The sequence below is a fragment of the Hyla sarda genome, chromosome 5, assembly GCF_029499605.1.
Source record: "Hyla sarda isolate aHylSar1 chromosome 5, aHylSar1.hap1, whole genome shotgun sequence".
NCBI lineage: Eukaryota > Metazoa > Chordata > Amphibia > Anura > Hylidae > Hyla > Hyla sarda.
The window spans coordinates 16,823,676-16,841,233 of NC_079193.1; the positions used below are offsets into that span (position 1 = coordinate 16,823,676).

The following is a 17,558-nucleotide window of genomic DNA, read 5'->3' on the forward strand; positions in this document are numbered from 1 at the left end:
ACTGTGTACATACATTACATTACTTATCCTGTACTGATCCTGAGTTATATCCTGTATTATACTCCAGAGCTGTACTCACTATTCTGCTGGTGAGGTCACTGTGTACATACATTACATTACTTATCCTGCACTGATCCTGAGTTATATCCTGTATTATACTCCAGAGCTGTACTCACTATTCTGCTGGTGAGGTCACTGTGTACATACATTACATTACTTATCCTGGACTGATCCTGAGTTATATCCTGTATTATACTCCAGAGCTGTACTCACTATTCTGCTGGTGAGGTCACTGTGTACATACATCACATTACTTATCCTGTACTGATCCTGAGTTATATCTTGTATTATACTCCAGAGCTGTACTCACTATTCTGCTGGTGAGGTCACTGTGTACATACATTACATTACTTATCCTGTACTGATCCTGAGTTATATCCTGTATTATACTCCAGAGCTGTACTCACTATTCTGCTGGTGAGGTCACTGTGTACATACATTACATTACTTATCCTGTACTGATCCTGAGTTATATCCTGTATTATACTCCAGAGCTGTACTCACTATTCTGCTGGTGAGGTCACTGTGTACATACATTACATTACTTATCCTGTACTGATCCTGAGTTATATCCTGTATTATCCTTTATGTAAAAGTTGTAAGTTCCTCATCCTAGTGTATTCCCTGTAGATTGGAGCACATGTCAGCTCAGTGACAAGGCCGTGTGTGGGAACGGAATCAAGACCAGGATGCTGGACTGTGTACGGAGTGATGCCAAGTCAGTGGCCTTAAACTTCTGTGAAGAGGTGAGTGCTCTCTGTATACACCCTGCTGATCCGGACTCTTATATGCTTCATTTTAGATTATACTTAGTGTTCTGCCACCACATAATGGTCTATCCCTTGTGTTATGTTTATTTTTTATTCTTAACATTCAACATTAGGACTGTTGGCAGGTATGGAGGGGGCAAAATAAACAGAGGCTCAGATAAACAAAGGGATCAGATAAATAGAGGCCCAGATAAACAGAGGCTCAGATAAATAGGGGATCAGATAAACAGAGGCTCAGATAAATAGAGGCGCAGATAAACAGAGGATCAGATAAATATTTAGGCCCAAATAAATAGAGGCCCAGATAAATAGATGCCCAGATAAACAGAGGTGCAGATAAATAGAGGCTCAGATAAATAGAGGCCCAGATAAATAGAGGCTCAGATAAATAGAGGCCCAGATAAACAGATGCCCAGATAAATATATGCCCAGATAAACAGAGGTGCATATAAATAGAGGCTCAGATAAATAGAGGCTCAGATAAATAGAGGCCCAGATAAATAGATGCCCAGATAAATAGAGGTGCAGATAAATAGATGCCCAGATAAATAGAGGCTCAGATAAATAGAGGCTCAGATAAATAGAGGCCCAGATAAATAGAGGCCCAGATAAATAGAGGCCCAGATAAATAGAGGCCCAGATAAATAGAGACCCAGATAAATATAGACCCAGATAAGTAGAGGCTCAGTTAAATAGAGGCCCAGATAAACAGAGCCTCAAAAAAATAGAGGCTCAGATAAATAGAGGCTCAGATAAATATAGGCTCAGATAAATAGAGGCCCAGATAAACAGAGGCTCAGACAAATAGAGGGTCAAATAAACAGAGGATCAGATAAATAGAGGGTCATTTAAGAGGTCTTGTTTTGTCTTCACTACAGGCCATGCTTTAGGGTGGTAGAGGTGTCCTTGGTTTATACCATTACAGGGTACTACATTTGGCCCATTCATTGGTTTACCTATGTACCAACTACTAGGCTTCATTTGGTCCAGTGAACTCAATCGGCCATTGCTGGTATGTTATGGTAAACCTCAATTCAATATAGCAAACAATAGAGGAAAAAGTAAGTAAGCACTCACCTGTGCTGATTAAAACTTCAAAAAACTTTATTAAAGCCCATTAAAACAGTTGCCCGGAGGGGATGGGAGTCGGGGGTCAGCGGAATGCCGACAGACTGGCCGGAGGCTGATGTTTCGCGGTTTGGCCGCTTTCTCAAAGCCTGCCCGGCGTCACTACTTGGCGCAGTTAAATCTGGCGCTGCCCAGTGACGTCAGCGGAGTTCTCCGGAAAAGGTAAACAGGTAAGTTAAAAAACATATAATGTGAAAAGTTAAAAACAGAATAATAGTGTAACCAGAGTCCAGATAGTTATACTGAACGGAATAAGAGGAGGCCGAAAGAAGAAGGAAAGGACCAACAAGAACCTATGCAAAACGCAACAAGGCACCTGGGATTAGTCCCCCAGCAGGGGACACTTCACAATGATGGCGTCCAGAGGATTAAACTATTGTGTTCCAGATAACTTTAATCCAGTACAATTCGAGGTGGACCTTTTTAAAGGAATAAGGAAAATCAATTAAAAAAAATTCTTCAGTAAAAAAAAAACAACTAACGAAATATCCACGAAAATGGAAGGTGAAATTCCCACCACTATAGGTCGTCTGGGATTTTTTGCTGACACTACATTGTCTGAAATGGATGTGAATGCCATTTCTCTCTTAGCGGGGTTGGAGGAATCGGAGGTTGACTTGCCTAAAAAATTTTACTGGAGGTCTTAAATCCCAGTTCACACCACCAGTTCAACCAGGCAGCTGTTTAGATACTTTTACTAAATTAGTGCAGAAGGACATGAAGGCTCTTGTATACCCGTCGGCTCCCCCTAATTTGAATGAAGGGAAACGTAGAGCTATGAAATGGCTCAAGTCCAGGAAGGACTTAAAGGGGTACTCCGCTGGTCAGCATTTGGAACAAACATCGGGAGCTTGTGGCATCATAGCCCCGCCCCCTCATGACATCACACTCCGCCCCCACAATGCAAGTCTATGGGAGTGGGCATGACAGCAGTCACACCCCTTCCCATAGACTTGCATTGAGGGGGCGGGGTGTGACATAATGAGGGGGTGGGGCTATGACGTCACAAATGACCGCCTGAATGACCGTGATTAGTGTTGAGCGTGAATATTCAAAATGCTAATTTTTACAGCGAATATTGGCACTTCGCGATTTTGCAAATATTTAGAATATAGTGATATATATTCGTAAGGACGAATATTGTTTTTTATGCGAATATCAGCACTTCCAGACTGGACACTGATCCCTCCCTTCTTTTAGGTGATATGATTGCGCATGCGCATTATGCAAATTTCATTAAAAATTTTTGCATTGAAAAAAAAAAAAGAGAACGTACATAGCGAATAGGCGAATTTCGCGAACATAGGATGAATATTCTTCCATATATTCGCGAAATATCGCGAATTCGAATATGGCCCCTGCCGCTCATCACTAACCGTGATGAATTAAATTCCTTTCTCTAAAGATACAGCTATTATTCCGTTCAGTATAACTATCCAGACTCTGGTTACACTATTATTCTGTTTTTAACTTTTCACATTATATGTTTTTTAACTTACCGTATTTTTCGCCCTATAGGACGCACCGGCGTATAAGACGCACCCAATTTTTAGGGGAAAAATCTTAAAAACTGAAGATTTTGAACCCAATAGTGGTCTTCAACCTGCGGACCTCCAGATGTTGCAAAACTACAACTCCCAGCATGACCGGACAGCCGTTGGCTGTCCGGGCATGCTGGGAGTTGTAGTTTTGCAACATCTGGAGGTCCGCAGATTGAAGACCACTGCATAGGATTTAATACTCACGTGTCCCCGCCGCTCCGGACCCGTCACCGCTGCCCTGGATGTCGCTCCATCGCTGTCCCCGTCGCTCCGGAACGTCTCTGCTGGCGGCTGGGTATCCTCGCTCTCCGTCGCCGCCATCACGTCGTTACGCACGCCAACGCACGTACGCGACGATGTGATGACGAGGAAGGAGAGCGCCGGCCATACAGGGGATCCCTGAACGGAGAAGACACCGAGGAGGCAGGTAAGGTCCCTCCCGGTGTCCTGTAAGCACTAAACCGGCTATTCAGTCGGGCTGTACAGGACCGCCGCGGTGAAATCGCGGCGGTCCCGAACAGCCCGACTGAGCAGCCGGGTTAGTGTCACTTTCCCTTCAGACGCGGCGGGTCAGCTTTTATCGCCGCTTCTGAAGGGTTAATACAGGGCATCACCGCGATCGGTGATGTCCTGTATTAGCCGCGGGTCCCGGCCGTTGATGGCCGCAGGGACCGCCGCGATAGGGGTGTATTCGCCGTATAAGACGCACCGACTTTTCCCCCCAGTTTTGGGGAAGAAAAAGTGCGTCTTATACGGCGAAAAATACGGTACCTGTTTACCTTTTCCGGAAAACTCCGCTGACGTCACTGGGCAGTGCCAAATTTTACTGCACCGGGTAGTGACGCCGGGTAGGCTTTGAGAAAGCGGGCAAACCGCAAAACATCAGCCTCCGGCCAGTCTGTCGGCGATCTGCTGACCACCTACTCTCGCCCCCTCCGGGCAACTGTTTTAATGGACTTTAATGAAGTTTGAAGTTTTAATCAGCACGGGTGAGTGCTTACTTACTTTTTCCTCTGTTGTTTGCTATTTTTGCACACGGATATATCGCAAGTTTATACGCGACCCGATTTGTTACCTCTCCGTGGGCCGTGTTCACATTGTGTCCTCCCAGCGTTTTTCTGCAATTATTAATAGCAATGGTGCCTGCCCTGTTCCTCTTAGCCTAGTATATCAATTCAATATACCTTTGTGCTGGTATGCCTATTTATACCGGGACATTGTACAATTTAATAGTGTGAACATATAGGGGGACATTTATCAATGTTTGCTAATGTATTCCTTTTTTTAGTAATTTTTTTCTTACAATTTATTTGCTTATGTGCGACTTATTTATCAACTGCTTTCAGCCTGTTGATAATTTTCTTTCACGTAAGCAATTTTTCTTTTTTTGTTTTGGTAGTAGCTTTTTCTGCTCCATGTCTGAGCTGGAGTAAATTGACTATGTTTATTCATGCGATGCGACTTTTTTGCGACTTTCGCACTTGATAAATCTCTGACCACTGCAAGTCAAAAATCTATTTTTGCTTTGGTAAGCAAGATTTTTAGTTTTTGCTTACGACACTGCACAATCAAAAAGTCGCAGAAAAAAGAGAGTTAGTCGCACTTACGACTTTTTTTGCGACAATCTTAAGCAAAAAAAATCTACTAAATGCTTTGATAAATGTCCCCCATAGTGTTAGTCTAGACCGACTTTTAGTTAGCAACAGTGCAGTTTAAAGGGGTTTTCCAGTAAAAAACTTATATATATATATATATATTAGAAATGAGCGAACTTACAGTAAATTTGATTCATCACGAACTTCTCGGCTCGGCAGTTGATGACTTTTCCTGCATAAATGAGTTCAGCTTTCCGGTGCTCCCGTGGGCTGGAAAAGGTGGATTCAGTCCTAGGAGACTCTTTCCTAGGACTGTATCCACCTTTTCCAGCCCACCGGAGCACCGGAAAGCTGAACTAATTTATGCAGGAAAAGTCAGCAACCGCCGAGCTGAGAAGTTTGTGACGAAACAAATTTACAGTAAGTTCGCTCATCTCTAATATATATATAGATATATATACATATATATATATATATATATATATATATATATATATATATGTGTGTATATATATTTATATACACTCAACTATATCTCAACTGGCACCAGTAATTTACAAATTACTTGTATTAAAAAATCTTAAGTCTTTCAGTACTTAGGAGCTGCTGAAGTTGAGTTATTCTTTCCTGTCTAAGTGCTCTCTGATGACCTGTCTCGGGAACTGTCCAGATTAGAAGCAAATCCCCATAGCAAACCTCTTCTACTCTGTGCACTTCCCGAGACAAGCAGAGATGTCAGCAGAGAGCACTGTTGCCAGACAGAAAAGAACAACTCAACTTCAGCAGCTGATAATTATTGGAAGGATTAAGATTTTTTTAATGGATGTAATTTACAAATCTGTTTAGCTTTCTGGAGCCAGTTGATATTTTTAGTTGAGAAGTTTTTTTGATGGAATACCAGTTTAAGTTCTTTCCTTTTCCCCAGTCTATAACCCACATGTATAAAGCACAACAACGTGTACGGTGGTTGGTTGGTCAGCAGACCCGCTATGATTAGCTGTAATATCCCAATTATTGGCTATTTTGACCTATAACCGGGGCTCTCATGAAAGCCCCAGTTACATTGGAAAACTACATAAAAGAAAATAATTTTAAAATCAAGGGGTCATCATGATATGTAACAAAAAAGCATGATCCAGCCGTACACTGATTGGTCGGCCAGCAGAGCTGCAATGATCAGTTGTAATGTCCCAGTAATAGGCTATTTTCTCCTGTAACTGGGGCTTTAATGGAAGTTTCAATTAGATTGGAAACTTACATGGAAAAAGTTATAAAATCAAGGGGTCATGATATGTAACAATAAAAAAACTGATCCAGCCGTACAGTGATTGGTCGGTGAGCAGAGCTGCTATGATCAGCTGTAATATCCCAGTAATAGGCTGTTTTCATCTGTAACTGGGGCTCTCAATGAAGTCCCAGTTAGACTGGAAACCTACATAGAAAAAAATATTATAAAACTTTACTTTATTTGCGAAATTGAAAATTCACAGAATTTTCACATTTAAAGGGATACTCCCCTGGAAATTAATTTTTTTTTTTAAATCAACTGGTGCAAGAAAGTGCAGATTTGTAAATTACTTGTATTAAAAAAATCTTAATCCTTCCAGTACTTAGCAGCTGCTGTTATGATCCATATGAAGTTTCTTTCTTTTTTAATTTCCTTTCTGGCGGACCACAGTGCTCTCTGCTGACACCCCTGTCCATGTCAGGAACTGTCCAGAGCAGGAGAGGTTTTTCTATGGGGATTTGCTCCTACTCTGGACAGTTCCTAAAATGGAAGGAAATTCAAAAAGAAAAGAACTTCATTGGATCATAACAGCAGCTGATAAGTACTGGAAGGGTCAAGATTTTTTAATAGAAGTCATTTACAAATCTGTTTTACTTTCTGGCACCAGTTGATTTAAACAAAAATGTTTTCCAGTGGAGTACCCCTTTAAAGGAGTTCTCCACTGCTAGACATCTTATCCCCTATCCTAAGGATAGGGGGTAAGATGTCTGATCGTGGGGGTCCTGCTGCTGCTGGGCCATCCCGTCGATCTCCCGCAGCACCCTGGATTCTAAACAAACTCTGGGTTCTTGTGACGTTACACTACACCACCTCCATTCATGTCTATGGGAGGGGGCGTGTCAACGACACGCCCCCTCCCATAGACATGAATGGAGGGGGCATGGTGTGACGTCACAATGGGCGTGGTCATCACGTCAAGATCACGGCCTCCGGCTCCGAGCGTTCTGAACAAAATGCTCAGGCTCTGGAGCCAAAAAGTACCCCTTTAACCCCGTAAAAAAATCTAAACAAAATTATGATACAAAAGATATAAAAGCATATTTTATGTACTAAAAAAGTCAGATAAAAGTAATGAATTCCCCCGATAAACATTTCTATGTTTGCACAATCATTAGAAATGTCTGATCATTCAGGACTATTGTTGAGCCCGAATATTCGTAATGCAAATTTTTATCGCGAATATCGTCACTTCGTGATTTTGCGAATATTTAGAATATAGTGCTATATATTCATAATGACGAATGGTAATTGTTTTTTATTTTTATTTATTTTTTTTAACATGCAAATTTTTAGGTGAATTTTACATGCGAATTTTCGTTTTTTTTTTTGTTTGTTTGTTGTTTTCACATGCAAATTTTTATGCGCATTTTCGCATGGGAAAAAAAGTGAATGACCATAGCGTATATGCAAATTTCGCGAATACAGGATGAATAATCATCAATATGTTCGCAAAATATGACAAATTCGAATATGGCCCCTGCTGCTCATTACTATTCAGGACCTGTAGGCTCTGGGCGGGGTATGGTGGTGCTTTAAAATAGCAGTCAGTAGAATACCCCTTTAGTTATACTTATAGTCTTATAATGAAATATCTTTTCCTTTACAGCTTGGATTGGAGAAAACCTGGCAGATGAACACGACTTGTGTTGTCGAATGTCCCGTCAATTGTCAACTCTCTGACTGGTCTCCGTGGTCCAAGTGCTCAACAATTTGTGGCCTTGCAGGTCTGTAGCAAATATCAACCCATAGGGTAAAATTCTAAAATTGTTTGGTTTAATCCAAGTTTGTGGTCATCAATGGTATCAACATTGGTTCATATTTTATACACGAGGCAAAAAGCTTCCATGTACCATAATTCACAGTGATACCAAAATATAATATCTGTTGTGTTACATAGGACTGCTAGGGGTCAGACATAGATATTACACTACATGTAGTTGATTGACCTTGTTAAATAAAGTTTATTAGTGGGTGGTATAATAGAGGGGCCATAGTGCTCAATGCCCTTGTGACCTCTTTCAGCCAATGAGCTAAGAGATAATAACTGACAACAATACAGTGCCCGCCCACTAGGGGGCCATTCAGTCAATGCAATAGAATGTCCTAGTTTAGTCCTATGCTACGATGGGAAGTCTCAACAACAAATTATTTATGCCATGACAAATTTTATATTCCTATCATATTAAATTAAAAAAATTAAAAAATTAGTTTTAACAAAAGCTTTATATATATATATATCCCCTTGCATGTAGAAGATTAATCTTCCCTTATAGAGGGTAGTACAGCGGCTCAGTATTTTCAGTGCATTATTGCACACTGTCTTGGTTAAATGTAAACACAATAAACACAGTATGTCTGAAATGTTTCCCGGTACCAATTGCAGCATCAGGGATAGTGAGGAAAAAAAATAATGTATATATATATATATATATATATATATATATATATCTATGTATATATGTATATATATATATATATATATATATATACTAGCTGAGTACCCGGCGTTGCCCGGTTTTTCCTTCCTAATCCTTGTTGGGAAGGAAAATAAATAAAGGATGAAGCTTTTGACTTCATATCCTGTCCTCATATATTGTTGTCATATCCCAACCAACTATCCCGTCCTCCTATCCCGACCTCCTATCCCTTCCTCCTATCCCTTCCTCCTATCCCGTCCTCCTATCCCGTCCTTCTATCCCATCCTCCTATCTCGACCTCCTATCCTGACCTCCTATCCCGACCTCCTATTCTGACCTCCTATCCCGTCCTCCTATCCTGTCCTCCTATCCTGTCATCCTATCTCAACCTCCTATCTTGACCTCCTATCCCTACCTCCTATCCCGACCTCCTATCCTTATCTCGACCTCCTATCTCAACCTCCTATCCCGACCTCCTATCCCGACCTCCTATCCCGACCTCCTATCTCGACCTCCTATCCAGACCTCCTCTCCCAACCTCCAATCCCGACCTCCAATCCCTACCTCCTATCCTGTCCTCCTATCCAATCCATCTATCCCAACCTCCTATCTTGACCTCCTATCCTAACCTCCTATCCCATCCTCATACCCCCTGCTCCTATCTCGACCTCCTTTCTCGACCTCCTATCCTGACCTCCTATCCTGACCTCCTATCACAATCTCCTATCCCGTCCTCCTATCCAGTCCATCTATCCCAACCTCATATCTCGACCTCCTATGCCGACCTCCTATCCCGACCTGCTATCCCGTCCTCCTATCCCATCCTCCTATCCCAACCTCCTATCCCGTCCTCCTATCCCGACCTCCTATCTTGACCATAAACCCCGCCCCTGGCAAATCGTGGTGGGTAAGGGTTAAATCACCTATCCTATGTTTGTTGTTGACATATAAGTAACATGTGGGCCAAGTTTCATGTTAGTATCTTTAGCCGTTTGGACGTGATGCTGGAACATACACACATACATATATACATACATATATACACACACATACATACACACACACACACATACATACACACATACACACACACATACATACACACATACACACACACGTTGAATTAGTTTTATATATAAATAGATAGATAAATCTATGTATATATGTATATAGATATATGTATATATATATAGATATATATAAATGTATGTATATATATGTGTATATATATATATATATATATATATATATATATATATATAATATTCATTTCTATTAAATTTATAGCCCTACTATCCCTGATGTGACACTTGTTCCTGGGAAACATGTTGGAGAGACTGTGATAATTTCTTTTTATTTTATTTTTTGAATTTTTTTTAAACCTGGACAATTCGGTGAAGTTGAATAAAAACGGAAATTAAATAATTTCTAATTTTTTTTTTTTGTAATTATTTCTTGCTCCCTATCCACCATAGGGAAGATGGCCCGGAGGAGGACAGTGATCCAGCCTTCCCAAGGAGATGGGAGACCTTGTCCTACCCAGATGGAACAATCCAAGCCATGTCCAGTCAAGCCGTGTTACAGGTGGAAGTATGGGCGCTGGTCCCAGTGTACAGTGGAGGTAATTTCTAGCCCTCTTCTTTATTTCGCTTATTTTAGGGACCATAATGGAGGCCTTGTGGTCACCAATAAAATAAGTCCAGGAGCCCCACCCAGGTCCCAGGTTCTTATTGCATATTTTGCTGATTAAACCCTATGGACCAAAACAGAATAATGTCAATGTGTCAAAATTGTAATTGGACAGAATATGCTGTTACTCTATATAGTCATCTCTACGGGATGTGCCACACATGAGGCATGCAGTGCCCTTCCATCACTATAGGGGGCAGCACTTTGGAAGATCTCATATCTGCCCATTTATAGACATAAATGGAGGGGGCGTGGCATGACGTCACTAGGGGGCGTGACCGTGACGTCCCCGTCTCGGAAGTAGCGACTGACACAGAATGCCCGGGGGCTGCACAGAGATCGTGGTGGTCCCCAGCCGCGGGACCCCTGCGATCATACATCTTATCCCCTATCCTATGGATAAGGTATAAGATGTATAGACCTGGAATACCCCTTTAACACCAACCATGGCCTTGAACAATAGCATCAAACATACACCCTACCCTTGATTTTGAGGTTATGATCATCAGTTATTTAGATAGTACCACCAAAGTATTCCGAGGTGAGTTGTATGTCTGATGCTACTTCTCATGGTCATGGATGGTGTCAGCACTAGGCAAACATGGGCTGAGGCATTGGCCAATTACAGTTTGGAGAGAGTCCACGTACATGGGGCCAGCCCAACTCATGGCACAATGTACATGCCATCCGAACATGAAGGACTTCTCCAGTTACAGTTTGGGAGACAGGACAAGGCCAGGCCAACCCCCAGATGATGTATATGAAGGATATATGAACAGAAATCCTATTATTGACCCCAATATTTCTTTCCAGGATGCTAAATGTGGAGAAGGCACCAGATTCAGGAACATGTCCTGTGTAGTTTATGACGGATCCCGGGAAGACTCTGGAAAAGTGGTTGACGAAGAGTTTTGTGGGGAAATAGAACTTGTTGTGGATGGAGACAAGAACATAGTCCTGGAGGAGTCCTGCACCGTGCCTTGTCCAGGTATATACATATATATATATATATATATATATATATATATATATATATATATATATATATTGTCACCTTCTATATAGAGTGTATTGAGAAGGCTTACACAGAGGTGATGGGTTCTCTGGTGCAGGTATTACACTCATTATCATTAAAGGGGTTATCCAGGAAAAAAACTTATATAAATCAGCTGGCTTCAGAAAGTTAAATAGATTTGTAAATTACCTCTATTAAAAAATCTTAATCCTTTCAGTACTTATGAGCTGCTGAAGTTGAGTTGTTCTTTTCTGTCTAAGTGCTCTCTGATGACACCTGTCTCGGGAACTGTCCAGAGTAGAAGCAAATCCCCATAGCAAACCTCTTCTACTCTATGCAGTTCCCGAGACAAACAGAGATGTCAGCAGAGAGCACTGTTGTCAGACAGTAAAGAACAACTCAACTTCAGCAGCTGATAATCACTGGAAGGATTAAGATTTTTTTTATAGAAGTCATTTACAATTCTGTTTAACTTTCTGGAGCCAGTTGATATAAAACAAAAAAGTTTTTCCCTGGAATACCCCTTTAATGTCAGTGGTCACCACAATTCTGTGTAAAGTTTCATTTTCACCCATGGTGGCACTGTAGGAAAATTAAAAACTTAATATTGTCCCGGGAAATGCCCAGTTTAGAAGAGATTTGCTTTCGGGATTTGTTTCTAAACTGGGCGTTTTCCGAGACAGGTGTCATCAGAGAGGATTTAGACAGAAAAAACAACCTTAACTTCAGAAGCTCATAAGTACTGAAAGGATTAAGATTTTTTAATAGAAGTAATTTACAAATCTGTTTAACATTCTGGAGCCAGTTGATATATAAAAAATTTTAAACGGCTATCCGGTGGCACCTGAAGCAGTCTGCGCTGCCGGATAGCCGTTTATGCGATGGCCCCGACATAAAAAAGCATTGTATGTTGATGCTGCCTCTGAGAGGCCATCGTATGTTGAAATGATCGTATGTCGGGGCCATTGTAGGTCGGGGGGTCACTGTATAATTTTCTGATTTCATGACTTCCACGCACCATGTAAAACATCTCATCATTCCCAATCCCTATTTCACTTTGTAATACCTACTCCCAAACCTTGCATCTGTCTCCTAATTTAAAGGGGTATTCCAGGCCAAAACTTTTTTATATATATCAACTGGCTCCGGAAAGTTAAGCAGATTTGTAAATTACTTCTATTAAAAAATCTTAATCCTTCCAATAGTTATTAGCTTCTGAAGTTTTCTGTCTAACTGCTCAATGATGATGTCATGTCCTGGGAGCTGTGCATGATGGGAGAATATCCCCATAGGAACTCCACAGCTCCCGGGACGTGAGTCATCAGAGAGCAGTTAGACAGAAAACAACAACTCAACTTCAGAAGCTATTAACTATTGGAAGGATTAAGATTTTTTAATAGAAGTAATTTACAAATCTGTTTAACTTTCCAGAGCCTGTTGATATATATATAAAAAAAAGTTTTGGCCTGGAATACCCCTTTAAATACTCTACCTGCTACTCTACATATCACCAGCAGGTGGCACTGAAGTCCTTCCATGTCACATTGTCACAGTTTGATACATTATAGAAGTGTTTACCAACCAGGGTGCCTCCAGCTGTTGCAAAACTACAACTCCCAGCATGCCCGGACAGCCGAAGGCTGTCCGGGCATGCTGAGAGTTGTAGTTTTGCAACAGCTGGAGACACCCTGTTTGGGAAATGCTGCAGTATATGTGCCTGGTTTTGATACATCAGACCTACAGTATATTATAACTTCATGGAACATGGAAACAATGTGATGTTGTAAATATTTCACCCCCACCATCACAGCAGTGGTCTCCAATCCGTGGTTGTCCAGCTGTTGTAGAACTAGAAGTCCCAGTATGCCCAGACGGCCAAAACCTTTAGTTTTTTTCTCTCCTCTAAATGCTACTCTTCTATACCCAAAGGCGTAAAGTTGCATTCCAGGGGCCCCAATGTAAATTCATTAACAGGGCCCCTCACCTACCATATGTCATAGGGCATAACAGGCTCCAGGGCCTGGGTGCGGGTCTGACTGGTACATCAGCGGCTATGCCCCCCCCCCCCCCCCCCCCAGCCCGGACCTTCCAGCTCTTTCCATCAATCCTTCAATATTTTTCTTCCCATAGGTGACTGCTACCTAAATGAATGGTCTGAGTGGAGTTTGTGCCAATTGACTTGTGTCAATCAACAAGATCTTGGTTTCGGAGGGGTTAAAGTGCGATCAAGGGCGGTGATAATCCAAGAGCTGGAAAACCAACAATTGTGCCCAGAACAAGCCTTCGAGTCCAGGTCATGTCATGGTAAGGGATACATAGCCACACGTAGCATATGTACTCATTCTACACACCACCCTATTGTGTCCTGCAGTATATTGTGCCTATAGATAAATGGTCAAAATGCCTTCTTTGCATTATTCAATAGCTAAGGTGAATGTAAGAAACTTGGTAATATATCTTATTAGAGAAAAATGCTTCTTTTTCCACTTAACAGGCTCCTTTCTCCCCCCTAGCATGTTAAACTGCTAAAGGCTCATCTTCAGAAATAAAATGGACTGTTGGCTTCCTGAGGGACCAGGTTACAGCTGCCTATAGAAGTCTATGGAGGGGGACAGGAGCTGTAGAGTGAAAAACAGAGGCAGAGAGACACATAGAGGTGCTGCTGAAAGCTCCAGTAAGGCTTTGTTCATAGAGGGGAAATTCTGCTATTCTACTCAAATTCTGTTTTGCAGAGCTTGCTGCAGAATTTTTGCAGTTTTGCAGAATTTCAGTGGAATTTCTGTATGCTCGAAACACAGAATTCTGCCGAAATTCAGTGCCCCATTGAGTTCAATGGGATTCCGTTGCAGAATTCCACAAAATTACAGACATGTTCAATGTTTTTGCAGAATCCGGAATGCAGAATTTCTACACCAGAATTTCCGCAGCAGATTTTTCGCTGACTAGGACAGCGGAATCCCCCTTGAACACAATGTGCAGTGCATTTTGCAGAATTTCCAAGTGGAGTTTTCTTGCAGGATTCACCAATGTGAACATAGCCTAAGTGTTATATCTCCCCCTCCCCCAGTGCTGGATTCACAGCTTACACTGCTCAGTATTGCTATTGAATGTCCTCTGTGCTGCTGCAGAGAATGTGCTATAGGTATAAAGGGAAGTAGGATCTTCTGTATGTGCAGTGTATGGAGAATCATACACCCACTAGCTCATAGAGAATTAAAAATTAGAGATGGAACCTACAGAGGGGAAAACTGGTAAAAATGCCATATATACATTATAAAATCGGCAGAAATAATGCTACTTCCTATGACAGCTTATCCTGATCAGTCAGGTGCACTTTAACATTACACAGGAAAATATCCTAATCTTTACATTCTGCTCATTTCTCTGACCCTGTAACCATTTCCTATACAGAGGGACGGTGCTTTGAATACAATTGGTTGACTGGTTCATGGAAAGGATCTTCCCGGACAGTTTGGTGTCAGCGATCGGACGGCATGAATGTGACAGGTTGGTATCATATTTCACATTTAATTTACTTTGTCCACAAAATATGAAACTAATATTTGTCATTATCAAATTACCGAAAGTTTTTTCATAAATTCATGGTACTATATGTAAGTTCTCTTGTAGATATAGTTCATCGGGGAGGAAGGGGGTGGGGGGGGGACTGTTCATCATTAAAGGGGTACTCCGCCCCTAGGCATCTTATCCCCTGTCCAAAGGATAGGGGGATAAGATGACTGATCGTGGGAGGGGCCGCCGCTGGGGACCCCCACGATCTCCCTCCTGCACCCGGAGTTTGTTTAGAGAGTCGGTGCAGCGTCAGAGGCTCTTGATGTCACGGCCATGCACCCTCAATCCAAGTCTATGGGAAGGGGCGTTCCGGCCGTCACGCCCCCTCCCACAGACTTGCATTGAGGGGGCTTGGTCGTGATGTCACGAGCGGGGCGTGACCATGACGTCATGAGCCTCCGCTCCACATCGCCAGTCATTCGGCATGTCTGGGGTGCCACAGCCGAGATTGCAGGGGTCCCCAGCGGCAGGACCACCCGCGATCAGACATCTTATCACCTATCCTTTGGATAGGGGATAGGATATCTAGGGGCAGAGTACCCCTTTAAGTAGACCCAGTTGATATTTGGAGACTTAGCATAACAGGTATTAGTTGTGATTGCCATGTGCGGGCAATAACATGTCCACATGGGGTGGCCAATGGTTTTATGATTTTGCGGCAATCCCGACCACATTGTGTGGCCATTGGCTACTACATGCGGTCAAGGTTTTGCCTTCACTCAGCAATCGCAACTTAGTACAAGCGCTGGCAGCCCATGACAGCCTTCAAGTGAGGAGGAAACTATCGGGCCGTGTCGTCACAGATCCGGCAATGGAACACCGAGGGAGCAAGGAAAGTCATTGTTATACCAAGGTAACCAGTTTTTTAAAGAAGCTGCCCCAGTGATCAACCGATCACCCAGGATCCAATTTATGGAACCCCAAGCAAACAGTTAGTATTGACAGGAGAAGGGTTCTACAGACCCCAAAGTAACATGACATGGCACTACATTAGCTAAATGGCCAAACATGCGTTGTTCACGGACGGGCTGGGTCCACCACAATCGGAGATGTTCTTGTTTAATTATAGAAAAGGACCGGGGATCAGGTCCTGGGAAAAAGGTGTGTGAACTCATTCAAGATTTCCACTCAAAGGCTGGACCTGCAGGACTGCTAATTGGAATGGTGTTCCTGCTTCGGAAAAAGTGCAGGAATTTAGTTCCCCATGTGTTCCTACAGGACTTGAGTCCTGATTAGCTCCTAAGTGCAGGACCACCCTCTATGATATCCATATACAGTGGTCCCTCAACATACGATGGTAATCGGTTCCAAATGGACCATCGTTTGTTGAAACCATCGTATGTTGAGGTATCTGTGCAATGTTAAGAATAGGACAGTGGTCTACAACCCGCGGACGTCCAGATTTAGCAAAACTACAACACCCAGCATGCTGGGTGTTGTAGTTTTACAACACCTGGAGGTCCGCAGGTTGTAGACCACTGGTAGAGGAAGTTGTACTCACCTGTCCCTGCCGCTCCGGACCGTCACCGCTCGTCACCGCTGCCCTGGATGTCGCCGTCCATCGGTGTCGCCGCGTCCCCGGGGTGTCCCCGACGCTCCGGCAAGGCCTCTGCTTCCCCGGCATCCTCGCACTCCGTCGCCGCCATCACGTCGCTATGCACGCCGCTCCTATTGGATGACGGGACGGTGTGCGCAGCGACGTGATGACGCCGATGGAGAGCGCCAACGATGCAGGGGATCCTGAAGAGGACGCGCCGGAGCCCCGAGGACAGGTAAGTGATCGTCAGCGGACCACACGGGGCACCGTAAACGGCTATCCGGGGGCAGCTGAAGCAGTCTGCGCTGCCGGATAGCCGTTTATGCGATGGCCCCAACATACAAAAGCATCGTATGTTGATGCTGCCTCTGAGAGGCCATCGGATGTTGAAAGTATCGTATGTCGGGGCCATCGTAGGTCGGGGGGGTCACTGTACAACGAATACGGACGGGTTCGGCTTTACAAGACAGGGTCACTATATTTTATGTTTTGCTCATTTATTATGTCCCTTTATTATTATCCCTTTTTTATGGTTGTTACTACATCTGTTTTCTAGGGGGCTGTTTTGAAGTCTTTAAACCAGAGAGTGAACGGATGTGCAGCCCCCCGTGTACCCAGCAGCACTCGTATTGTACTGAGGTAGGTAATGACAAATACAAGCAGCCATTATACAGTAGTTCCACAACATTTCCTATATAAATCCATAACGGGTAGGACGCTGTCTGGGGAACGGCACGCAGTTAATTGTCAGATAAGTATGATCAATGACTTGTCCAATTCCCACTGGTGACATTTTAATTTCTGCAAAATCGGGTAATGGCTTCACTCGTAATTTCACTGTTCTTTTATAGCTTTTCCTATTAGCCTCCCGCTATCACTAGACTGCGGATGCTGCTTACCACGTAATGTCTTAAATACTTAAGGAAAAGTTAACTCTATGTCTGG

At 42.8% G+C, this 17,558-nt stretch overlaps 1 protein-coding gene across 1 annotated transcript in view; it reads left to right on the forward strand.

Moving 5' to 3' along the window:
* The window catches only part of THSD7A (thrombospondin type 1 domain containing 7A), a 537,615-nt gene that overhangs the window by 506,460 nt on the left and 13,597 nt on the right, over window positions 1–17,558 (forward strand). Inside the window, exons 22-28 of the mRNA XM_056518919.1 lie at window positions 691–806; window positions 7,989–8,106; window positions 10,275–10,420; window positions 11,302–11,476; window positions 13,634–13,807; window positions 14,915–15,010; window positions 17,170–17,252. Of these exons, the coding sequence (XP_056374894.1) occupies window positions 691–806; window positions 7,989–8,106; window positions 10,275–10,420; window positions 11,302–11,476; window positions 13,634–13,807; window positions 14,915–15,010; window positions 17,170–17,252 (908 nt within the window). The remainder of the gene's footprint in view (window positions 1–690; window positions 807–7,988; window positions 8,107–10,274; window positions 10,421–11,301; window positions 11,477–13,633; window positions 13,808–14,914; window positions 15,011–17,169; window positions 17,253–17,558) is intronic.